The following is a 27,801-nucleotide window of genomic DNA, read 5'->3' on the forward strand; positions in this document are numbered from 1 at the left end:
ACCAGGGTGTCAGTAGCAGTCAGACCAGGGTGTCAGTAGCAGTCAGACCAGGGTGTCAGTAGCAGTAGTCAGTCAGACCAGGGTGTCAGTAGACCAGAGTGTCAGTAGCAGTCAGACCAGAGTGTCAGTAGCAGTCAGATGATCAGGAGAAAGTAGAGGGGACCGAAAGGGAACATGAAAAGTGCAATTGTCCAAAACATCCCCAAGGAAATCAAAATAATTCCACATCCATAAAATGATACTTGTCATGGTTGGTCTGCGTGAAGCCTGCATCCATCCCAAATGGCACCCTATATCCTACATAGTACACTACTTTGGACCATAGCCCTATGGGCCCTGGTCCAAAGTAGTGCACTTATGTAGGTACCATTTTTGACGCAGTCTATATCATCACCCTGCTCATTACGTCTTCATGAAGGGCTCTTCTGGGGCACACTTGATCTCCCAATATGAGTTGGAGGGTATTTCTCTTTTCCATTTTATTAGCAGCTAAGCTCTTTACACTTGTAGCATATTGCAGCAGGTTTCAAGCTTATGCTTTATTGTCTTACATTATTGAAAATCTAGGCCCTCGGAGCCATTTCCCCCAGGTCTAGCTTTGTGTGAGAACACATGGATTTCTCTTGCTAGTACACTGGGCTGTACAGGGGGAGGACAGGGGATATTGTAAGGGTAATACTCATTAATCCATCCTGGTTGACTTTCCTCAAAACTTTAGCCCTCCCCTATTGCATCTGTTGAGCCATGATGATACCCTGACATTTATGCATATATTATACATCATGGCATTATGACTGCCAATGACTTCGTATCATATGAGGTGGACTGGAAACTATCAGAATGTTCTAGACGGAGGATAGAATAACGTTCAGATACAGAGAGCATTCTAACGTTCTAGAAGGATAGGATACAGAGAGCATGCTAACGTTCTAGCAGGATAGGATACAGAGAGAGCATGCTAATGTTCTAGCAGGATAGGATACAGAGAGAGAGCATGCTAACATTCTAGAAGGATAGGATACAGGGGGAGCATGCTAACGTTCTAGAAGGATAGGATACAGAGAGAGCATGCTAACGTTCTAGCAGGATAGGATACAGAGAGAGCATGCTAATGTTCCAAAGGACAGGATACAGAGAGAGCATGCTAACGTTCCAAAGGACAGGATACAGAGATACAGGAGCATGCTAACGTTCCAAAGGATAGGACAGAGAGCATGCTAACGTTCTAGAAGGATAGGAGAGAGAGCATGCTAACGTTCCAAAGGGAGCATGCTAACGTTCTAGAAGGATAGGATACAGAGAGAGCATGCTAACGTTCTAGAGGATAGGATACAGGACGTTACAGAGAGAGCATGCTAACGTTCCAAAGGACAGGATACAGAGAGCATGCTAAAAGGACAGGATACAGAGAGCATGCTAACGTTCTAGAAGGATAGGATACAGGGGGAGCATGCTAACGTTCTAGAAGGATAGGATACTGAGAGCATGCTAACGTTCTAGAAGGATAGGATACAGAGAGAGCATGCTAACGTTCTAGAAGGATAGGATACAGGGGGAGCATGCTAACGTTCTAGAAGGATAGGATACAGAGAGCATGCTAACGTTCTAGCAGGATAGGATAGGATACATGCTAACGTTCTAGAAGGATAGGATACAGAGAGAGCATGCTAACGTTCCAAAGGACAGGATACAGAGAGAGCATGCTAACGTTCCAAAGGACAGGATACAGAGAGAGCATGCTAACGTTCCAAAGGACAGGATACAGAGAGCATGCTAACGTTCCAAAGGACAGGATACAGAAAGCAGGGAGCATGGCCTGAAAATGTGTTCTAGTTAAACTCCATGGATAAGAATGGGGGATACGGACTGACAATTCTAGTTCAACTCCATGGATAAGAATGGGGATTCTAGAAGCTCCTGACAATGTGTGATCTAGTTCAACTCCATGGATAAGAATGGGGATGTTAGCTACAGTAGAAGCTCCCTCCTGACAATGTGTGATCTAGTTCAACTCCATGGATAAGAATGGGGATGTTAGATGCTCCCCTCCTGACAATGTGTGATCTAGTTCAACTCCAGCTACAGTAGAAGCTCCTCCTGACAATGTGTGATCTAGTTCAACTCCATGGATAAGAATGGGGATGTTAGCTACAGTAGAAGCTACTTCCTGACATGAGAACCAAACACAGCCAGCAGTAATATGGAATAAAACAAACTCAAAGAGAGACTCAAATGAAAGTGAATAAATGCGGTTCACATATAATTCACTAGTAAACATACCAGACTGCCGAAGGGTAAAGATCCACAATGTACAGCAGGCAGCAGGAGCCCGTGAACAGATGACATCTGGAAATAAGCTTCATAGAAAACACTTTTTGAATAACAATGAAGAAACAGTAGTCACAAAAACACATCTAAATGTCCACACATTGTTCATCAAATCATACTTTATTGAAAGTTGTTTTTTCCTTGTACTAAAAATAAACTATTACATTGAGTCATAACCTGAAATTTAACAGCATCAACTATAAAACGCACTGCTTGGCAAGGTGGAAACTGGCTTCAAATCGTTCTAAGACGACACACAACCACATCTAGTGGGAAACAGACAAATCATTCTAAGACGACACAAAACCACATCAAAACAGACAAATCATTCTAAGACGACACAAAACCACATCTAGTGGGAAACAGACAAATCATTCTAAGACGACACACAACCACATCTAGTGGGAAACAGACAAATCATTCTAAGACGACACACAACCACATCTAGTGGGAAACAGACAAATCATTCTAAGACGACACAAAACCACATCTAGTGGAAACAACAAATCATTCTAGACACACAACCACATCTAGGGAAACAGACAAATCATTCTAAGACGACACAAAACCACATCTAGTGGGAAACAGACAAATCATTGTCAAAACGGCTCTACGTTTCAAGTGTAGATCAAACTATTGAAAAACTATCTGAAAATGTTCATGAGATTAACACAATTCAGGACACGATCCAAAAATGAAACGATTAGCACAAATATTCTTATTTTATATTCAGCCAATTACATTTTTAGAAAAATATATAAAATATTTATTTCACAAAAATAGATTTGCAGACAGGATTATCCATTTCAAAAAAGGTTAACAATTATATAACTTTAAAACGTTTTTTTACTTATCAATATTACTATTTACATGTATTTTCTGGCAGCTTTAGAAAGCAGTCTTGATACTGGGACAATAAGTATATATAGATTTTTTAATACATCCATTGACTTTAAAGGAGTATCCACATTACAGTGTAAAGTTACAGTTTTAATTGTGGCTTGATGGCTCCTTCCTTATGGTTGTGTGTAGACTACACTGTAGTGGTTATCTTTCCATTCAGACAGAATGTTAGTAAGACGGTATGAAATCACCATGTCTACTGTCTGGTTAGTAGCCATTTCCCCCATACCAGTGTTAGGTAGTGTAAACATGCGAGGCTATACATGAAGCAGTACAGTGCTTGTGGTTAATAACAGCTAGAAAAGGCAAGGCACAATGGCTTGATCAAGCACTCAATCAATCGATCATTCTCTTCATCCTCAAGGATCCTTCAGGTCTTCAAACGATCTCTGATCATGACGATAACCGATCAATACCCCATGATGTGGTTAATGTGGCCCTGAGAAGAGACTCATTATGTGACACAGGTAATCTTTATGGAATAAACAGTTTACATGATGGTAGCATTCCAAATGGCACCCTCTCCACTATATAGTGCACTACGTGGGGAACAGGGTAGTGCACTACATGGGGAATAGGGTAGTGCACTATATAGGGAATAGGGTGCCATTTGGGACTGACCCCATGTCATGTTCATTAATCAGTCCCTCCAGCATTTTGATGGGATTTTTGCAGAGTGCCATTTTTCTGCGGCAACCCTGACATTTTGCATGGCAATATGCTATGATTTAGTCCAATTTGTCAGGAAACTGCGCTGACGAGGGGGATAAGATTTTTGATGTATGGCTTCATTTAAACACATTATGCAGTAAATGCTACTCCGATTGGTTGAAATTTGGAAGCTATTTTTGTACACCGGGCGATTGTTTGCTGTTTATGTGGGTTTGACTGTTGCGTGGAAAGAGTGCAGTGATTTCTTTACAAGCACTTTGATTTAGCAATAAATAAATAAATAAAAATAATTCGGAGGGACTGATTAACCCGTTTAACATTAGAAAGTCCAGGGCTATATGAAGAAAAAATCCATGGTCATTTGATTTGATTTGTATCTTTTATTATGTTGATTTTATAGGTGCAACAATTGTCCCCAAAGTGACATAATATCCCATATTAGCATAAGGAATGTTTGACTATATGTGCTATAGCTGTTAAATCCACAATTGCCACTCATGAGACATTTGTTTAGGTGTTTCTGGATGGCTTGTACAAAATGCTGGGTTATAGGCCTAGACACTGACATGTGATATCAGTCACTACTGGGATATGTTCAGGCAAAAATCAGGACACTACTTACGGGCTCCCCTGCCAGGCACCGATTACAACATTGGCTGCCTTGGACTGCATAGACCTGTACAAGAGACAACAAGAGCCTGGAGGGTTACTATGGCAATAATTACACTCAATTAATTTAATGGATTGTCATATTGTAGTTCTGCAATAAAACATTTTTGAGGATAAACACTGCATAGAAGACAAGACTATTCAAAGTCAAACGAATTATGACAGAAGGACAATTCCACAGTGGAGTGAAAAGATATACAAATATAAAATGTCAACAGTATGGCACTAAGCCACATTCCTTGGGTAAGGATGAGATGCAATTTCCCAAATAGTTTGATTGCTTCCTTGACATCACCAGCATTGAGGAAAAAAACTGCCGTAAAGATAGTCAAGGCTACTACACCTTAGAGAGACAAAGATATTGAGGAAGCATGTTGTCATGGATACACCTAGTGTCCATTACTGCTTGACCTATGAACCTTTATTACGACTCCAGCGTCATCATCATTCAAGGAGGAAAACATGGACCGTAAAAACACTCCTGCAATGTATGTGGGAGGCCAACTCCTTTCAAATATAGGCCTAGACTGTAGCAACAAAAGTATCCAAAATAGATGAATATGACCCCCAAAAATATATATATATTCCAAAATAATTGAATACGCATATCTACCATGTTAGAAGCTGGGTGGTTGATGCCCACACCGCTGTTTGGGACACCCTGCTGTTGCATGCTGGCATCCATGACATCGTCAGTCACCATCCCGCCATGTTCAACCTGGACGCAGACTCCCGCTCCGTTGCACAGTCGTTTCTGAGGATTCAAACAATGCAGCATAGTTGTGTAACGTGACAGGTAATGATCGATCCAGTTAGCTAAGTGGTTATAGGCATGCGTGCACTTAGCTAATGTACTAAGAAAACGTTTCTTCATGAGAGACTGTGTAGCACGTATTCATAGTGACACGTGCTTCTACGTTTTGTAAACACGTTAGTTCCCTATGAGTTAGCTTAGCTTAGCTAGCTCCCATACAACCACATATCCATGCAAGGTTAGCTAAACGAGTAGCAATCACAAATACATGCACACGTGATAACCAATAAATCACTATTAACTGATTTAGCCTAAAAATAGCAACAAGCCAACTGGACAGCTATTTCAATAGCCAGATAGCTAGACTGGTGTTAGGTAAACTATAAAAATACACCAATAGCAATAATGTTTCCACTAAAGCAAAAAGGTTACTGTTTAACATTGGAAACCCGACGTTGAATTGCATTGAATTCTTCGCCGGACAGAAATGAGCGCTTGAATCAGGAAAGTTTCCTCTCACGGCCTCTCTACAATCAACAATGTTGTTTAATAGAATTGTATTTCATCGTTAATCGTTCAATGCAATTCAACGTCGGATTTCAAGGCTATAAACTAGTTTTTAATAAGGACGGTTACCGTCATACCGCTTGGCAATCTTTCCGGGATTGAAGGTCTCCTTCGTGGCGTCTCTTCTTCTGGAGGGCTGTCATATATTCCATGGTTGTGGAAGATTATTACACCTAGTTTTAGTATCTATCGACTGAATTTAATAACAAAATGTCAAAAGGTAACAGTAACGTTAGATATCTGGCAAGCAAACATATACAACACGTCCAGTGTCGCTAACTAGTTACATACTAACGAGGTCTTTTCAGAAACGTCCGGCGGCGATATCAAAAATCAATGAAATTGCAACTAGAGAAGTGGCTAGAAAACGGTTCAATCTCTGGCTACCTTGTTAGCTGGTTCACTATTTCACTTTCAGTTCGCTTTTCTACCGCAAGGACACGACAACCGTCCTTTTGATTTCTCTGCTTCTGACTCTTCAAAGTGTCGTCCCCGTTTCCAAGTAGCGGGGGGCCTTTCTGGACAGCACTTTGTGACAGTGACTGATGTAAAAAGCGCGTTATTAAATACGATTGATTTTATTTATTTGTGGGATATGAGGACAAATTACCCCCCGCTACCAAATGCATACTCAACACATTCATTTTCTCCATTATAATTATATTTATTATTATAATAATATTGTATATGTTGGTTATTCATTTTAGTTCATAGATCAGTCATAGACCGACTCTGTGTAGGTAGTTATGTCTCGTTCCATCCATATAGTTGCTAGAATATACCGACTGTACCATTAGCTTGTTTACACTGAGCTGCACTGGGGTCGGAACAAAGTCATCGTTACATTCACTTTGGAGCCAGGTGAGATATGGTTCGGGAAAATGTACCTCTATGCATGGGATGTGATATGCCACTGTTGTACAGTGTCGTACATATCCCCCGCATGGAGGTACGTTTTCAGACTCATATCTAGCGCAGGGTTTCACTGTGTTTTTCATATTAACCGTGATATTGCGTTCCGACCCCCCGGTTCAGCTCAGCGTTAACAAGCATAAACAGTAAGGTTTGTATCAGCTGGAAATCCTCATAGAACACAATCACCCGGTGAGCGATTACACACGTCTGAAAGAACAGTAAGGTTTGTGTCTTCTGGAAATCCACATAGAAAACCATCACTCGGTGAGCGATTACACACGTCTGAAAGAACAGTAAGGTTTGTGTCTTCTTGGAAATCCACATAGAAAACCATCACTCGGTGAGCGATTACACACGTCTGAAAGAACAGTAAGGTTTGTGTCTTCTGGAAATCCACATAGAAAACCATCACTCGGTGAGCGATTACACACGTCTGAAAGAACAGTAAGGTTTGTGTCTTCTTGGAAATCCACATAGAAAACCATCACTCGGTGAGCGATTACACACGTCTGAAAGAACAGTAAGGTTTGTGTCTTCTTGGAAATCCACATAGAAAACCATCACTCGGTGAGCGATTACACACGTCTGAAAACATGGCGACTTTAGTGGAGGCAACATCATCGCAGCAGTTTGAGGACTTGCTATCAAAGGCTGGAAAGTATGTGTATCATTTCATAACATGACATTGAAGCCATTAGCCATTGAATGATTTTCATTCAAATAGGCCCCGTGTGATATTTAGCTTACTGTGATAGCTACTTTTCTGTTATATCGAAATCTAGCGTTAGCTAGCGTGATGTAGCATCCCCATGTTAGAGGGAATGATAACTAGTTAATGTTGTCTAGCTGCTCCAAATGAAAGTGCAACTAACTAGTTAGCTATTTTAGCGGATATTTGCTTTTGTATGCTAGCTAATAACATACATGTTTATTGTACATGGTGTGAATGCAATTGATAATTGTAATACATGCTGATGTGTGTCACCTGATATAAACAGTCAGGCTCTTGTGTCTTGAACTCATGTGGATTTCTTGTCACGACATGGCAGGGCTAGGCGACCTTTTCTATTAGGCAGACATTATATTCTATGCCTGATAATGTAACGTTAGGTTTAGCCCTTATATGAAAGGGAGAGGTTAACGTCCCTTTATCAGACATGACTACTGTTATCCTACATCACATCAGGTGCCTGCCCATTTCAGAATTCGGTTGCTAACTAGGTCCATTATGCTTTTGAAATCCATCATTTACAAGTAGGCTATAAAAATAATGTTTAATTCCAGAAGACCTGTTGTGATCCAGTGTCCTAGTCATGTGATGTTGAGTTGGTGTATGGGAAGTAAGAATGAACTGGATGTCAGTCAGCTCGGCCTATTGATGGTAGACAGTAGCTGGCAAGTTTGCATGAATGCCCTACATCTTTAGCATGTGAATCTGTGGGTCACTATAAAGTTGTGCTATTTTAGACCTATTGCTATGCTGAGATCTGACCCCTGTCTCTTCCTTGAGCCTCACCGGTGCACTAAAGATGTAGGACATGCATGCACACGTGCCAGCTACTGTCTACCATCAATAGGCCGAGCTAACTGATATCCGTTCATTCTTACTTCCCATACAACGATGATCATGCACGAGATCACTGACCAACTCAACATCACCGTTCCAATCTAATGGGACTTCTCTGTTCCACCAGGTTCTTGACGGTGGTCCACTTCCAGGCAGCATGGGCCCCTCAGTGCAGTCAGATGAACGATGTGATGGGAGAGCTGGCAAAGGAGAACAAACACACCATGTTTATCAAGGTACATACTATACCTTGTGATGGAGGTTAGATGATGCCTGATACACATACTATACCTTGTGATGGAGGTTACATGATGCCTGATATACATACTATACCTTGTGATGGAGGTTTACATGTCTGATACACATACTATACCTTGTGATGGAGGTTACATGATGCCTGATACACATACTATACCTTGTGATGGAGGTTTACATGATGTCTGATACACATACTATACCTTGTGATGGAGGTTACATGATGCCTGATACACATACTATACCTTGTGATGGAGGTTACATGATGCCTGATACACATACTGGAGGTTACATGATGCCTGATACACATACTATACCTTGTGATGGAGGTTACATGATGCCTGATATACATACTATACCTTGTGATGGAGGTTACATGATGCCTGATACACATACTATACCTTGTGATGGAGGTTACATGATGTCTGATACACATACTATACCTTGTGATGGAGGTTACATGATGCCTGATACACATACTATACCTTGTGATGGAGGTTACATGATGCCTGATACACATACTATACCTTGTGATGGAGGTTACACGATGCCTGATACACATACTGGAGGTAACATGATGCCTGATACACATACTATACCTTGTGATGGAGGTTACATGATGCCTGATACACATACTGGAGGTTACATGATGCCTGATACACATACTATACCTTGTGATGGAGGTTACATGATGCCTGATATACATACTATACCTTGTGATGGAGGTTTACATGTCTGATACACATACTATACCTTGTGATGGAGGTTACATGATGCCTGATACACATACTATACCTTGTGATGGAGGTTTACATGATGTCTGATACACATACTATACCTTGTGATGGAGGTTACATGATGCCTGATACACATACTATACCTTGTGATGGAGGTTACATGATGCCTGATACACATACTGGAGGTTACATGATGCCTGATACACATACTATACCTTGTGATGGAGGTTACATGATGCCTGATATACATGATATACCTTGTGATGGAGGTTACATGATGCCTGATACACATACTATACCTTGTGATGGAGGTTTACATGATGTCTGATACACATACTATACCTTGTGATGGAGGTTACATGATGCCTGATACACATACTATACCTTGTGATGGAGGTTACATGATGCCTGATACACATACTATACCTTGTGATGGAGGTTACACGATGCCTGATACACATACTGGAGGTAACATGATGCCTGATACACATACTATACCTTGTGATGGAGGTTACATGATGCCTGATACACATACTGGAGATTACATGATGCCTGATACACATACTATACCTTGTGATGGAGGTTACACGATGCCTGATACACATACTATACCTTGTGATTGAGGTTTACATGATGTCTGATACACATACTATACCTTGTGATGGAGGTTACACGATGCCTGATACACATACTATACCTTGTGATGGAGGTTACACGATGCCTGATACACATACTGGAGGTAACATGATGCCTGATACACATACTATACCTTGTGATGGAGGTAACATGATGCCTGATACACATACTATACCTTGTGATGGAGGTTACATGATGCCTGATACACATACTATACCTTGTGATGGAGGTTACATGATGCCTGATACACATACTGGAGGTAACATGATGCCTGATACACATACTATACCTTGTGATGGAGGTTACATGATGCCTGATACACATACTATACCTTGTGATGGAGGTTACATGATGCCTGATACACATACTGGAGGTAACATGATGCCTGATACACATACTATACCTTGTGATGGAGGTTACATGATGCCTGATACACATACTGGAGGTTACATGATGCCTGATACACATACTATACCTTGTGATGGAGGTTACACGATGCCTGATACACATACTATACCTTGTGATTGAGGTTTACATGATGTCTGATACACATACTATACCTTGTGATGGAGGTTACACGATGCCTGATACACATACTATACCTTGTGATGGAGGTTACACGATGCCTGATACACATACTGGAGGTAACATGATGCCTGATACACATACTATACCTTGTGATGGAGGTAACATGATGCCTGATACACATACTATACCTTGTGATGGAGGTTACATGATGCCTGATACACATACTATACCTTGTGATGGAGGTTACATGATGCCTGATACACATACTGGAGGTAACATGATGCCTGATACACATACTATACCTTGTGATGGAGGTTACATGATGCCTGATACACATACTATACCTTGTGATGGAGGTTACATGATGCCTGATACACATACTGGAGGTTACATGATGCCTGATACACATACTATACCTTGTGATGGAGGTTACATGATGCCTGATATACATACTATACCTTGTGATGGAGGTTTACATGTCTGATACACATACTATACCTTGTGATGGAGGTTACATGATGCCTGATACACATACTATACCTTGTGATGGAGGTTTACATGATGTCTGATACACATACTATACCTTGTGATGGAGGTTACATGATGCCTGATACACATACTATACCTTGTGATGGAGGTTACATGATGCCTGATACACATACTGGAGGTTACATGATGCCTGATACACATACTATACCTTGTGATGGAGGTTACATGATGCCTGATATACATACTATACCTTGTGATGGAGGTTACATGATGCCTGATACACATACTATACCTTGTGATGGAGGTTTACATGATGTCTGATACACATACTATACCTTGTGATGGAGGTTACATGATGCCTGATACACATACTATACCTTGTGATGGAGGTTACATGATGCCTGATACACATACTATACCTTGTGATGGAGGTTACACGATGCCTGATACACATACTGGAGGTAACATGATGCCTGATACACATACTATACCTTGTGATGGAGGTTACATGATGCCTGATACACATACTGGAGGTTACATGATGCCTGATACACATACTATACCTTGTGATGGAGGTTACACGATGCCTGATACACATACTATACCTTGTGATTGAGGTTTACATGATGTCTGATACACATACTATACCTTGTGATGGAGGTTACACGATGCCTGATACACATACTATACCTTGTGATGGAGGTTACACGATGCCTGATACACATACTGGAGGTAACATGATGCCTGATACACATACTATACCTTGTGATGGAGGTTACATGATGTCTGATACACATACTATACCTTGTGATGGAGGTTACACGATGCCTGATACACATACTATACCTTGTGATGGAGGTTACACGATGCCTGATACACATACTGGAGGTAACATGATGCCTGATACACATACTATACCTTGTGATGGAGGTAACATGATGCCTGATACACATACTATACCTTGTGATGGAGGTTACATGATGCCTGATACACATACTATACCTTGTGATGGAGGTTACATGATGCCTGATACACATACTGGAGGTAACATGATGCCTGATACACATACTATACCTTGTGATGGAGGTTACATGATGCCTGATACACATACTATACCTTGTGATGGAGGTTACATGATGCCTGATACACATACTGGAGGTAACATGATGCCTGATACACATACTATACCTTGTGATGGAGGTTACATGATGCCTGATACACATACTGGAGGTTACATGATGCCTGATACACATACTATACCTTGTGATGGAGGTTACACGATGCCTGATACACATACTATACCTTGTGATTGAGGTTTACATGATGTCTGATACACATACTATACCTTGTGATGGAGGTTACACGATGCCTGATACACATACTATACCTTGTGATGGAGGTTACACGATGCCTGATACACATACTGGAGGTAACATGATGCCTGATACACATACTATACCTTGTGATGGAGGTAACATGATGCCTGATACACATACTATACCTTGTGATGGAGGTTACATGATGCCTGATACACATACTATACCTTGTGATGGAGGTTACATGATGCCTGATACACATACTGGAGGTAACATGATGCCTGATACACATACTATACCTTGTGATGGAGGTTACATGATGCCTGATACACATACTATACCTTGTGATGGAGGTTACATGATGCCTGATACACATACTGGAGGTTACATGATGCCTGATACACATACTATACCTTGTGATGGAGGTTACATGATGCCTGATATACATACTATACCTTGTGATGGAGGTTTACATGTCTGATACACATACTATACCTTGTGATGGAGGTTACATGATGCCTGATACACATACTATACCTTGTGATGGAGGTTTACATGATGTCTGATACACATACTATACCTTGTGATGGAGGTTACATGATGCCTGATACACATACTATACCTTGTGATGGAGGTTACATGATGCCTGATACACATACTGGAGGTTACATGATGCCTGATACACATACTATACCTTGTGATGGAGGTTACATGATGCCTGATATACATACTATACCTTGTGATGGAGGTTACATGATGCCTGATACACATACTATACCTTGTGATGGAGGTTTACATGATGTCTGATACACATACTATACCTTGTGATGGAGGTTACATGATGCCTGATACACATACTATACCTTGTGATGGAGGTTACATGATGCCTGATACACATACTATACCTTGTGATGGAGGTTACACGATGCCTGATACACATACTGGAGGTAACATGATGCCTGATACACATACTATACCTTGTGATGGAGGTTACATGATGCCTGATACACATACTGGAGGTTACATGATGCCTGATACACATACTATACCTTGTGATGGAGGTTACACGATGCCTGATACACATACTATACCTTGTGATTGAGGTTTACATGATGTCTGATACACATACTATACCTTGTGATGGAGGTTACACGATGCCTGATACACATACTATACCTTGTGATGGAGGTTACACGATGCCTGATACACATACTGGAGGTAACATGATGCCTGATACACATACTATACCTTGTGATGGAGGTAACATGATGCCTGATACACATACTATACCTTGTGATGGAGGTTACATGATGCCTGATACACATACTATACCTTGTGATGGAGGTTACATGATGCCTGATACACATACTGGAGGTAACATGATGCCTGATACACATACTATACCTTGTGATGGAGGTTACATGATGCCTGATACACATACTATACCTTGTGATGGAGGTTACATGATGCCTGATACACATACTGGAGGTAACATGATGCCTGATACACATACTATACCTTGTGATGGAGGTTACATGATGCCTGATACACATACTATACCTTGTGATGGAGGTTACATGATGCCTGATACACATACTATACCTTGTGATGGAGGTTACACGATGCCTGATACACATACTATACCTTGTGATTGAGGTTTACATGATGTCTGATACACATACTATACCTTGTGATGGAGGTTACACGATGCCTGATACACATACTATACCTTGTGATGGAGGTTACACGATGCCTGATACACATACTGGAGGTAACATGATGCCTGATACACATACTATACCTTGTGATGGAGGTAACATGATGCCTGATACACATACTATACCTTGTGATGGAGGTTACATGATGCCTGATACACATACTATACCTTGTGATGGAGGTTACATGATGCCTGATACACATACTGGAGGTAACATGATGCCTGATACACATACTATACCTTGTGATGGAGGTTACATGATGCCTGATACACATACTATACCTTGTGATGGAGGTTACATGATGCCTGATACACATACTGGAGGTAACATGATGCCTGATACACATACTATACCTTGTGATGGAGGTTACACGATGCCTGATACACATACTATACCTTGTGATGGAGGTTACACGATGCCTGATACACATACTGGAGGTAACATGATGCCTGATACACATACTATACCTTGTGATGGAGGTTACATGATGTCTGATACACATACTATACCTTGTGATGGAGGTTACATGATGCCTGATACACATACTATATCTTGTGATGGAGGTTACACGATGCCTGATACACATACTATACCTTGTGATGGAGGTTACATGATGCCTGATACACATACTATACCTTGTGATGGAGGTTACATGATGCCTGATACACATACTATACCTTGTGATGGAGGTTACATGATGCCTGATACACATACTGGAGGTAACATGATGCCTGATACACATACTATACCTTGTGATGGAGGTTACATGATGCCTGATACACATACTATACCTTGTGATGGAGGTTACATGATGCCTGATACACATACTGGAGGTAACATGATGCCTGATACACATACTATACCTTGTGATGGAGGTTACATGATGCCTGATACACATACTATACCTTGTGATGGAGGTTACATGATGCCTGATACACATACTGGAGGTAACATGATGCCTGATACACATACTATACCTTGTGATGGAGGTTACACGATGCCTGATACACATACTATACCTTGTGATGGAGGTTACACGATGCCTGATACACATACTGGAGGTAACATGATGCCTGATACACATACTATACCTTGTGATGGAGGTTACATGATGCCTGAGACACATACTATACCTTGTGATGGAGGTTACATGATGCCTGATACACATACTGGAGGTAACATGATGCCTGATACACATACTATACCTTGTGATGGAGGTTACACGATGCCTGATACACATACTATACCTTGTGATGGTTACACGATGCCTGATACACATACTGGAGGTAACATGATGCCTGATACACATACTATACCTTGTGATGGAGGTTACATGATGTCTGATACACATACTATACCTTGTGATGGAGGTTACATGATGCCTGATACACATACTATATCTTGTGATGGAGGTTACACGATGCCTGATACACATACTATACCTTGTGATGGAGGTTACATGATGCCTGATACACATACTATACCTTGTGATGGAGGTTACATGATGCCTGATACACATACTGGATGTTACACGATGCCTGATACACATAGTATACAGTGATGTTGAATTGGATACCAGAGCTTCGAGTCGTTTTCGCGAAGCAGCTAACTTTGAAGCACAGTGTGTCGAGGTCAGTGTGTCGAGGTCAGTGTGTCGAGGTCAGTGTGTCGAGGTCAGTGTGTCGAGGTCAGTGTGTCGAGGTCAGTGTGTCGAGGTCAGTGTGTCGAGGTCAGTGTGTCGAGGCGTCCATCTCTTTTTTCAGAAGTGCGTCATCAATATCCGAAGCATCGTTTGATCACTTGCTTTTTCACACCGTGTGTTGCAGAGTGTGAGATCCCACTGATTTCGCCGTGGTTCCGGTGTTTTCTTCTACTCAAAGCTGCTTTCAAACACACTGACCTCTATTGGACACCGTACTTAGAAATATAGTTTCAGCTGAGCGGTAGTGTAGCAGGTAGAGTAGGGAACTATGGGGACAGTCAGGTAACTGAATGTCGTGAGGTCGAATCCCGTTAGAAGGCACACTTTAAAAAAAAATATTTTTAAAATGTGAAACCACACTTTCGGCACTGTTAAATTGTTTTATTCAGTATAGTATAAGCTTCTGTCTTAAGCATCCTAAATAATGCCATTGACAAACATGAACAACATCACTCCTGCCCAGAACCACCTGTTCTCTACTCTCCGCCATTTTGTTTCTCTACATCGCCCACACTCTTTCAATGGGTAGATAATGAAGCATATTATTTTTCCATTGTCTTAACAACAATCAAAGCTTGATTTCCAGGTTTGAAATATGCGTGTTTTGAAAATAGTTCAACGAGAAGAGTATAGTACAACCCATCGGGCATCTCACTGCCCCCTAATCTGACATGGTTTAAAATATGCAGACAGACGAATTAAAAGTACATTTACATTGACAATACCTCTGACAGCCAACATTCTGTCTCCGCCCATCCCTTTATGACATCATAACATTCCCAGAAGGATTATTGAGTCATTAATTAGTGTTACACTTTAAAGACGTGACTCTGCCGTTGTGCTGTAGAATTGATGCCTTTTTGTCTCTTGTATAATGAATTCTATACATTTTTAGTTTGTACTGAATTTAAGCATACAAGTTATTTTGTGAGTTATGTTCCAAAATTCCCTCCAACATCTGTTATTTTTAAGCCTTGGTTCTGGCTGTGTTCTGGCTGTGGCAGTCATGACACATTCAACACGTTGAGCATCTCCAGGCCTCCATCATACAAGCCACTGATGCGCCATTGAAACATCACACATAAAAAAAAGGCTAATAAATACATGTGATATTACACTGTCACAATAAATCCAGGATTTATTTTATATTCAGGTCTAAAGAAACATGATGATATGAAGGAAATGTATTTCAGAAGAACAGTGTATGAGTTGGTCTACTGGCTGTGATCTGATTCTGCTCCGTGCCAAAGTCAGCTAGTTCATTTAGCAGACAATATATATTTATAAGTCCTGTGCTATTATTTTATATTATATGATTTAGTAGTAAGAAGAATATAATTGACGTTATCTGAATACATTAAGACGGATGTGTTTCCCGTTATGGAGCGAGTGGGCACAGGAAGTGGCTATAACTAGTAGATAGAGTGGACATAGGAAGTGACTATAACTAGTAGAAAGAGTGGACATAGGAAGTGGCTATAACTAGTAGATAGAGTGGACATAGGAAGTGACTATAACTAGTAGAAAGAGTGGACATAGGAAGTGACTATAACTAGTAGAAAGAGTGGACATAGGAAGTGGCTATAACTAGTAGATAGAGTGGACATAGGAAGTGGCTATAACTAGTAGATTGAGTGGACATAGGAAGTGGCTATAACTAGTAGAAAGAGTGGACATAGGAAGTGGCTATAACTAGTAGATAGAGTGGACATAGGAAGTGGCTATAACTAGTAGATAGAGTGGACATAGGAAGTGGCTATAACTAGTAGAAAGAGTGGACATAGGAAGTGGCTATAACTAGTAGATAGAGTGGACATAGGAAGTGGCTATAACTAGTAGAAAGAGGAGGAAGGGAAGCGCTACTAAGGTACATTATGGTAGATAGAAGGGTCTCTTTGGTAGTAGAAAGAGGAAGGGAAGCGCTACTAAGGTACATTATGGTAGATAGAAGGGTCTCTTTGGTAGTAGAAAGAGGAGGCAGGGAAGCGATACTAAGGTACATTATGGTAGATAGAAGGGTCTCTTTGGTAGTAGAAAGAGGAAGGGAAGCGCTACTAAGGTACATTATGGTAGATAGAAGGGTCTCTTTGGTAGTAGAAAGAGGAGGCAGGGAAGCGATACTAAGGTACATTATGGTAGATAGAAGGGTCTCTTTGGTAGTAGAAAGAGGAAGGGAAGCGCTACTAAGGTACATTATGGTACATTATGGTAGATAGAAGGGGCTCTTTGGTAGTAGAAAGAGGAAGGGAAGCGCTACTAAGGTACATTATGGTACATTGTGGGAGACAGAAGGGGCTCTTTGGTAGTAGACAGAAGGGGGGCTCTTTGGTAGATAGAAGGGCTCTTTGGTAGTAGAAAGAGGAGGCAGGGAAGTGATACTAAGGTACATTATGGTACATTATGGTAGATAGAAGGGGCTCTTTGGTAGTAGAAAGAGGAGGCAGGGAAGCGATACTAAGGTACATTATGGTACATTATGGTAGATAGAAGGGGCTCTTTGGTAGTAGAAAGAGGAGGAAGGGAAGCGCTACTAAGGTACATTATGGTACATTATGGTAGATAGAAGGGGCTCTTTGGTAGTAGAAAGAGGAAGGGAAGTGATACTAAGGTACATTATGGTAGATAGAAGGGGCTCTTTGGTAGTAGAAAGAGGAGGCAGGGAAGCGATACTAAGGTACATTATGGTAGATAGAAGGGTCTCTTTGGTAGTAGAAAGAGGAAGGGAAGCGCTACTAAGGTACATTATGGTACATTATGGTAGATAGAAGGGGCTCTTTGGTAGTAGAAAGAGGAAGGGAAGCGCTACTAAGGTACATTATGGTACATTGTGGGAGACAGAAGGGGCTCTTTGGTAGTAGAAAGAGGAGGCAGGGAAGCGATACTAAGGTACATTATGGTAGATAGAAGGGGCTCTTTGGTAGTAGAAAGAGGAGGCAGGGAAGTGATACTAAGGTACATTATGGTACATTATGGTAGATAGAAGGGGCTCTTTGGTAGTAGAAAGAGGAGGCAGGGAAGCGATACTAAGGTACATTATGGTACATTATGGTAGATAGAAGGGGCTCTTTGGTAGTAGAGAGGAGGAAGGAAGCGCTACTAAGGTACATTATGGTACATTATGGTAGATAGAAGGGGCTCTTTGGTAGTAGAAAGGAAGGAAGTGATACTAAGGAAGTAGATAGAAGGGGCTCTAAGGTATACAATAGTACAATATGGTAGACAGAAGGGGCTCTTTGGTAAAGGGGTCAATTGCTCATCAAAAAGAGAGGAGGACCAAGGCGCTTTTCATGTGATTCATTAAAATGCCTTTGTTTCTATTGAACATGCCATACTAATAAAGTTTTTTAAAATTTTTAATTAAATTTAAAAAAAATTACTTTGGAAGTGGCTATTTCAACAACAAATAAATAGGAAGTGGCTTTGTTGAGTGTAAAAGTGACCATTTGAAACAGGTCCTAAACACTAGATTTAGAGTTCTTCAGCAGCTGTAGTTGTGAATGATACAAACTTTAGATCGTCTTAGAAATCAAAACATAAATAGGCTGCATGATGGGACAATAGACTATTGATGAGTTGAGAAAGTTGAGGGAAAAAGCTTGTGCTCGTAGTTCTTTGCCTCAGGCTGCACAGCTGTTCTCTCATCAAGTGGTCATGTTTTCACCCACCAGACTGTTCTCAATTTAATCTGGTCTTTACTAATATGTCAAATGACTTTCGATTTAGAATGGCCCATTATCAAGGGGCAGGAACAGGGGGTAGGAGCAGGGGGCAGGAACAGGGGGTAGGAGCAGGGGGCAGGAACAGGGGGCAGGAACAGGGGGCAGGAACAGGGGGCAGGAACAGGGGGGAAGGAGCAGGGGGCAGGAGCAGGGGCAGGAGCAGGGGGCAGGAGCAGGGGGCAGGAACAGGGGGCAGGAACAGGGGGCAGGAACAGGGGCAGGAACAGGGAACAGGAGCAGGGGACAGGAACAGGGGACAGGAGCAGGGGGCAGGAACAGGGGGCAGGAGCAGGGGACAGGGAACAGGAGCAGGGGGCAGGAGCAGGGGGCAGGAGCAGGGGCAGGGGAACAGGGGACAGGAGCAGGGGGCAGGAACAGGGGGCAGGAACAGGGGGCAGGAGCAGGGGACAGGAACAGGGGACAGGAGCAGGGGGCAGGAGCAGGGGGCAGGAACAGGGAACAGGAGCAGGGGGCAGGAGCAGGGTACAGGAACAGGAGGCAGGGGGAAGGAGCAGGGGGCAGGAGCAGGGGGCAGGAACAGGGGGCAGGAACAGGGGGCAGGAGCAGGGGACAGGAACAGGGGACAGGAGCAGGGGGCAGGAACAGGGGGCAGGAGAAGGGGGCAGGAACAGGGAACAGGAGCAGGGAGCAGGGTACAGGAACAGGGGACAGGGGGGCAGGAACAGGGGGCAGGGGACAGGAACAGGAACAGGGGGCAGGAACAGGGCAGGGGCCAGGAACAGGGGGCAGGAACAGGGGGCAGGGGGGACAGGAACAGGAACAGGGGGCAGGAACAGGGGCAGGAACAGGGGCAGGAACAGGGGGCAGGAGAAGGGGGCAGGAACAGGGAACAGGGGGCAGGAACAGGGGTCAGGGAACAGGAACAGGGGGCAGGGGACAGGAGCAGGGGGCAGGAGCAGGGGGCAGAAACGGGGCAGGAACAGGGGACGGGAACAGGGGGCAGGAACAGGAATAGGGGGCAGGAACAGGGGACGGGAACAGGAACAGGGAACAGGGGGCAGGAACAGGAACAGGGACAGGAACAGGGGACGGGAACAGGGGACAGGAACAGGAACAGGAACAGGAACAGGGGGAGGAACAGGGGCAGGAACAGGGGGCAGGAACAGGAACAGGGGACAGGAACAGGGAACAGGAACAGGAACAGGAACAGGGGGAACAGGAACAGGGGGCAGGAACAGGGGGCAGGAACAGGGGGCAGGGGACAGGAACAGGGGCAGGAACAGGGGGGCAGGAACAGGGGACAGGAACAGGGGACAGGAACAGGGGGCAGGAACAGGGGCAGGAACAGGGGGCAGGAACAGGGGGCAGGGGACATGATCTGCAGGGGACAGGAACAGGGGAATGGAACAGGGAACAGGAACAGGTTTTGGCAGGAACTTGGGGACAGGATAAATGGGACAGGGGAAAACAGGGGACAACACTTATTTCACTCCACTGGGGGCATGGAACAGGGGGCAGGAACAAGGGATAGGGACCCAGGAACAGGGAACAGGAACGGGCTCTCCAACCTTGTTCCTGCAGCTGTAGTGATCTAACCCAGTGAATGGAGAACCACCAGCTTTCCCACCTTGTTCCTTTTGTCTGATATTCTTGGGTTTTATAAGCAGAGCATAAATGAGCAGCTGAGAAATACATATAACAAACTTATTTACTCCACTGTTTGCATGTGTTCCTGCAGCGACAAGTGATATTCCACCCAAACTCTATAAGCCACGGGCTCTCCAACCTTGTTCCTGCAGCTACCCAGTGATATTCTACCCAAACTCTATAAGCCACGGGCTCTCCAACCTTGTTCCTGCAGCTACCCAGTGATATTCTACCCAAACTCTATAAGCCACGGGCTCTCCAACCTTGTTCCTGCAGCTACCCAGTGATATTCTACCCAAACTCTATAAGCCATGGGCTCTCCAACCTTGTTCCTGCAGCTACCCAGTGATATTCTACCCAAACTCTATAAGCCATGGGCTCTCCAACCTTGTTCCTGCAGCTACCCAGTGATATTCTACCCAAACTCTATAAGCCACGGGCTCTCCAACCTTGTTCCTGCAGCTACCCAGTGATATTCTACCCAAACTCTGTAAGCCACGGGCTCTCCAACCTTGTTCCTGCAGCTACCCAGTGATATTCTACCCAAACTCTATAAGCCATGGGCTCTCCAACCTTGTTCCTGCAGCTACCCAGTGATATTCTACCCAAACTCTATAAGCCACGGGCTCTCCAACCTTGTTCCTGCAGCTACCCAGTGATATTGTACCCAAACTCTGTAAGCCACAGGCTCTCCAACCTTGTTCCTGCAGCTACCCAGTGATATTCTACCCAAACTCTATAAGCCATGGGCTCTCCAACCTTGTTCCTGCAGCTACCCAGTGATATCCTACCCAAACTCTGTACGCCACGGGCTCTCCAACCTTGTTCCTGCAGCTACCCAGTGATATCCTACCCAAACTCTGTATGCCACGGGCTCTCCGACCTTGTTCCTGCAGCTACCCAGTGATATCCTACCCAAACTCTGTACGCCACGGGCTCTCCAACCTTGTTCCTGCAGCTACCCAGTGATATCCTACCCAAACTCTATAAGCCATGGGCTCTCCAACCTTGTTCCTGCAGCTACCCAGTGATATCCTACCCAAACTCTATAAGCCACGGGCTCTGCAACCTTGTTCCTGCAGCTACCCAGTGATATCCTACCCAAACTCTGTATGCCACGGGCTCTCCAACCTTGTTCCTGCAGCTACCCAGTGATATCCTACCCAAACTCTGTACGCCATGGGCTCTCCAACCTTGTTCCTGCAGCTACCCAGTGATATCCTACCCAAACTCTATAAGCCACGGGCTCTGCAACCTTGTTCCTGCAGCTACCCAGTGATATTCTACCCAAACTCTGTAAGCCACGGGCTCTCCAACCTTGTTCCTGCAGCTACCCAGTGATATCCTACCCAAACTCTATAAGCCACGGGCTCTGCAACCTTGTTCCTGCAGCTACCCAGTGATATCCTACCCAAACTCTATAAGCCACGGGCTCTGCAACCTTGTTCCTGCAGCTACCCAGTGATATTCTACACAAACTCTCTAAGCCACAGGCTCTCCAACCTTGTTCCTGCAGCTACCCAGTGATATTCTACACAAACTCTCTAAGCCACAGGCTCTCCAACCTTGTTCCTGCAGCTACCCAGTGATATTCTACACAAACTCTGTACGCCACAGGCAAGGAAACACTTTTCACCAACCTGTTGACAGCCCGTCTGTGCGCTCTGGGAAGGATTAAAGGCGAGAGGGGAGGAGATGGAAGCGCACGGCGGTGAGATATTGATATTCTGTAGAGCTAAAGGTAATATGTCACCCGATTAATTATGGAAAAAAAATATAAAACGTTCCCTATTAGTAGACTATTCAAATACAAATTCACTAATTGTAGGCTAACTGTAAGCCGCCCTGCACAATCAATGAACCAACAGCATCGCTGAGGACAGTAGAGCCCTGAGTACCAGGCCATTAGGACCTGATGGAGGGACAGTAGAGCCCTGAGTACCAGGCCATTAGGACCTGATGGAGGGACAGTAGAGCCCTGAGTACCAGGCCATTAGGACCTGATGGAGGGACAGTAGAGCCCTGAGTACCAGGCCATTAGGACCTGATGGAGGGACAGTAGAGCCCTGAGTACCAGGCCATTAGGTCCTGATGGAGGGACATTGTAGCCCTGAGTACCAGGCCATTAGGACATGATGGAGGGACATTGTAGCCCTGAGTACCAGGCCATTAGGACCTGATGGAGGGACAATAGAGCCCTGAGTACCAGGCCATTAGGACCTGATGGAGGGACAATAGAGCCCTGAGTACCAGGCCATTAGGACCTGATGGAGGGACAATAGAGCCCTGAGTACCAGGTCATTAGGACCTGATGGTAGTTGGCAAGTTGGGTACAACCAAAGCATGTGCAGGGTAGGAGGGAGTTATTTTATATCCTGAGATTTTAGAGTATTCTGAAGAGATGTATAATTTACGTTCATAGTTCACTGCTTTTGACCAGAGCCCACGGGTACAATGTTGTACACTAAAACTATATAAGGGAATATGGTGTCATTTTAAATCACATGCTATTTGTCAAATGTCATTTGTCACAATACACATGTTTAGCAGATGTTATTGCGGGTGTAGCGAAATGCTTGTGTTTCTAGCTCCCAACAGTGCAGTAATATCTTAACAATTTCACAACAAATACACACAACACACAGAAGTAAAGTAAAGGAATTGAGAATGTATGAATAGTTAGACGAGCAGTAGATTGATATTTCATCCTACATATTGTACACTGTAAAACACCTTTTTTTGTTTCTTAATTTGTGTTTCAAGTTATGTTTTTTCTCTCTTCCAAATGATGAACAATATTCCTACATATTCCAATAGGAGTCTGCAGTTCCTGTAGCAGCCCAGCTTGTCTCTAAACAATCAATAGCACTGTTCTTACCCGGGTCACATGGAAACAAGCATTTTACTATAAATATTGAGTGTCTATGTGTTTCCATTCTCATAGCAGTATTTCACTGTGTTGGTGTAGGTTGTGTTCATATGGCCTATAAGTGTCTGTCAGCCATAATGCCTCATGGGATCAGGAGAACCAGCAGCAGAGTTCAGCTGCTCCAGGCAGGAAACAAGCCTGTAATGGCCTGTCTGTAATGGCCTGTCTGTAATGGCCTGTCTGTAATGGCCTGTCTGTAATGGCCTGTCTGTAATGGCCTGTCTGTAATGGCCTGTCTGTAATGGCCTGTCTGTAATGGCCTGTCTGTAATGGCCTGTCTGTAATGGCCTGTCTGTAATGGCCTGTCTGTAATGGCCTGTCTGTAATGGCCTGTCTGTATTCACCTGTCTGTAATGGCCTGTCTGTAATGGCCTGTCTGTAATGGCCTGTCTGTAATGGCCTGTCTGTAATGGCCTGTCTGTAATGGCCTGTCTGTATTCACCTGTCTGTAATGGCCTGTCTGTAATGGCCTGTCTGTAATGGCCTGTCTGTAATGGCCTGTCTGTAATGGCCTGTCTGTAATGGCCTGTCTGTAATGGCCTGTCTGTATTGGCCTGTCTGTAATGGCCTGTCTGTAATGGCCTGTCTGTAATGGCCTGTCTGTAATGGCCTGTCTGTAATGGCCTGTCTGTAAGGGCCTGTCTGTAATGGCCTGTCTGTAATGGCCTGTCTGTATTCACCTGTCTGTAATGGCCTGTCTGTAATGGCCTGTCTGTAATGGCCTGTCTGTAATGACCTGTCTGTAATGGCCTGTCTGTAATGGCCTGTTTGTATTCACCTGTCTGTAATGGCCTGTCTGTAATGGCCTGTCTGTAATGGCCTGTCTGTAATGGCCTGTCTGTAATGGCCTGTCTGTATTCACCTGTCTGTAATGGCCTGTCTGTAATGGCCTGTCTGTAATGGCCTGTCTGTAATGGCCTGTCTGTAATGGCCTGTCTGTAATGGCCTGTCTGTAATGGCCTGTCTGTAAGGGCCTGTCAGTGATTTATGGATTACAATATGTCTGCTAAATATGATTGAACAATCTCTCTGTCAATTTGGCCTGTTTGTTTTCTTTCCTCTGTCTGTAATGGCCTGTTTCTGAAATTCATGGCCTGTCTCTAAAGCCCTGTTTGTGTGATTCCTGTCTGTAAAGCCCTGTTTCTGTGGTGCTCCAGTGTAGCTCTAAAGGCCTGTTTGTGTGATGCCTGTCTGTAAAGGCCTGTTTGTGTGATGGCCTGTCTGTAAAGCCCTGTCTGTGTGGTGCCAGTGTCTTAAGGCCTGTTTCTGTGATGCCTGTCTTCAAAAGCCCTGTTTGTGTGATGCTGGTGTAGCTTCTAAAGCCCTGTTTGTGATCAGTGATTTATGGAGCCCAATATGTGGTGCTAAATATGATTGAACAATCCCTGTTTGTGTGATCAATTTGTGCATCAATGTTTGTTTCTTTCCTCTGCCTGTTTGTGTGATGCTCCAGTGTTTCTGGAAAATCATGGTGAAATTACAAACCTTCAAAAGCCCTGTTTGTGTGATGCTCTGTTGTAGCTTCTAAAGCCCTGTTTGTGATGCTCCAGTGTAGCTTCTAAAGCCCTGTTTGTGTGATTCTCCAGTGTAACTTCTAAAGCCCTGTTTGTGTGATTCTCCAGTGTAGCTTCTAAAGCCCTGTTTGTGTGATGCTCCAGTGTAGCTTCTAAAGCCCTGTTTGTGTGGTGCTCCAGTGTAGCTTCTAAAGCCCTGTTTGTGTGATGCTCCAGTGTAGCTTCTAAAGCCCTGTTTGTGTGATGCTCCAGTGTAGCTTCAAAAGCCCTGTTTGTGTGATGCTCCAGTGTAGCTTCTAAAGCCCTGTTTGTGTGGTGCTCCAGTGTAGCTTCTAAAGCCCTGTTTGTGTGATGCTCCAGTGTAGGACGGTAGCTAACTTGAACCCCTGTTGATATCAGAAACATCAGTGTGTTTCCTCACATGGAGCCTATTGTTTTTTTTACACATTAAATTGACTTGAACATGTGAGAAATATTTATATATATTTAATGATTGTAAAGTAAATGAAAACTTGGAACTATTTTATTCCTCTGTTAGTTTTTTATTCCTCTGTTAGTTTGAGGTGTGTGTGGTCCACACTAGTTCCTTTAATTTGATCCTGGTGGATTACCACTGTCAAGAACAAAGCAACTATCCATCACCAATCATAGATCACAGCACCCCGAGCAGAGCAGGAGATGGTGCTGTTCTGCTCTCTCATTTGTCCTGCTTGTTAGACATATCAAAGTGGTGAATGTGTGCTTTATTTTCTCCCTGAAGGGTGATGCCTCCTGGCTAAATAAACCCAGTGTTGAGGGAAACTCAGCAGGGTGCAGTGGGGTTCTTCATGTGTGGATGCAGACATTGTTTGATGGCTTGGAAAGGGAACAAAGGGGTATGAACATTTATGTGGATGATCCCTCATTCACTCCATCTCTTTCTCCCTTCCTCTTCCCTTCCTCTCTCTCTCCCTCCATCCCTTCCTCTCTCCTCTCTCTCCTCTCTCTCCCTCCATCCCTTCCTCTCTCCTTCTCTCTCTCCCTCCATCCCTTCCTCTCTCCTCTCTCTCCTCTCTCCCTCCATCCCTTCCTCCCTCCTTCCCTCCTCTCTCTCCCTCATCCCTTCCTCTCTCCTCTCTCTCCCTCCATCCCTTCCTCTCTCCTTCTCTCCTCTCTCTCCCTCCATCCCTTCTTCTCTCCTCTCTCTCCCTCCATCCCTACCTCTCTCCTTCTCTCCTCTCTCCCTCCATCCCTTCCTCTCTCCTTCTCTCCTCTCTCTCCCTCCATCCCTTCCTCTCTCCTCTCTCTCCCTCCATCCCTCCCTCCATCCCTTCCCTTTCTCTCCCCATCCCTTCCTCACTCCTCTCTCTCACCCTTCCTCCCTCCTTCCCTCCTCTCTCTCCCTCCACCCCGTCTTCCCTCCTTCCCTCCTCTCTCCCTCCACCCCGTCTTCCCTCCTTCCTCCCTCCCTCCTTCCCTCCTCTCTCTCCCTCCACCCCGCCTTCCCTCCTCTCTCTCACCCTTCCTCCCTCCTTCCCTCCTCTCTCTCACCCTTCCTCCTTCCCTCCTCTCTCTCACCCTTCCTCCTTCCCTCCTCTCTTCACCCCTCCCTCCTTCCCTCCTCTCTCTCTCTCCCTCCACCCCTTCCTCCCTCCTCTCTCTCTCCCTCCACCCCTTCCTCCCTCCTCTCTCTCTCTCCCTCCACCCCTTCCTCCCTCCTCTCCCTCTCTCTCTCCCTCCACCCCTCCCCCTCTTCTCTCTCTCCCTCTACCCCTTCCCCCTCCTCTTTCTCACCCTTCCTCCCTCTCCCTCCACCCCTTCCTCCCCCTCCTCTCCCTCCCTCCACCCCTTCTTCCCCCTCCTCTCCCTCTCCCTCCACCCCTTCCTCCCCCTCCTCTCTCTCTCCCTCCACCCCTTCCTCCCCCTCCTCTCTCTCTCCCTCCACCCCGCCTTCCCTCTCTCTCTCACCCTTCCTCCCTCCTTCCCTCCTCTCTCTCACCCTTCCTCCTTCCCTCCTCTCTCTCACCCTTCCTCCCTCCTTCCCTCCTCTCTCTCTCTCCCTCCACCCCTTCCTCCCTCCCTCTCTCTCTCTCCCTCCACCCCTTCCTCCCTCCTCTCCCTCTCTCCCTCCCTCCCCCTCCCTCTCTCTCTCTCTCTCTCCCTCCCCCCCCCCCTTTCTCTCCTCTCTCCCTCTACCCCTTCCCCCTCCTCTTTCTCACCCTTCCTCCTTCCCTCTCTCTCACCCTTCTTCCCTCCTCTCTCTCCCTCCACCCTTCTTCCCTCTCCTCTCTCTCAC

At 44.3% G+C, this 27,801-nt stretch overlaps 1 protein-coding gene across 1 annotated transcript in view; it reads left to right on the top strand.

The window, feature by feature from the left end:
- Positions 1–7,306: 7,306 nt before the first annotated feature.
- LOC115122588 (glutaredoxin 3-like) overlaps positions 7,307–27,801 on the top strand; it is a 54,074-nt gene continuing 33,579 nt past the window's right edge. Inside the window, exons 1-2 of the mRNA XM_065022943.1 lie at positions 7,307–7,466; positions 8,503–8,611. Coding sequence (XP_064879015.1) covers positions 7,402–7,466; positions 8,503–8,611 — 174 coding nt within the window. The 5' untranslated portion in view covers positions 7,307–7,401. The remainder of the gene's footprint in view (positions 7,467–8,502; positions 8,612–27,801) is intronic.

The sequence above is a fragment of the Oncorhynchus nerka genome, linkage group LG10 (assembly GCF_034236695.1).
Source record: "Oncorhynchus nerka isolate Pitt River linkage group LG10, Oner_Uvic_2.0, whole genome shotgun sequence".
NCBI lineage: Eukaryota > Metazoa > Chordata > Actinopteri > Salmoniformes > Salmonidae > Oncorhynchus > Oncorhynchus nerka.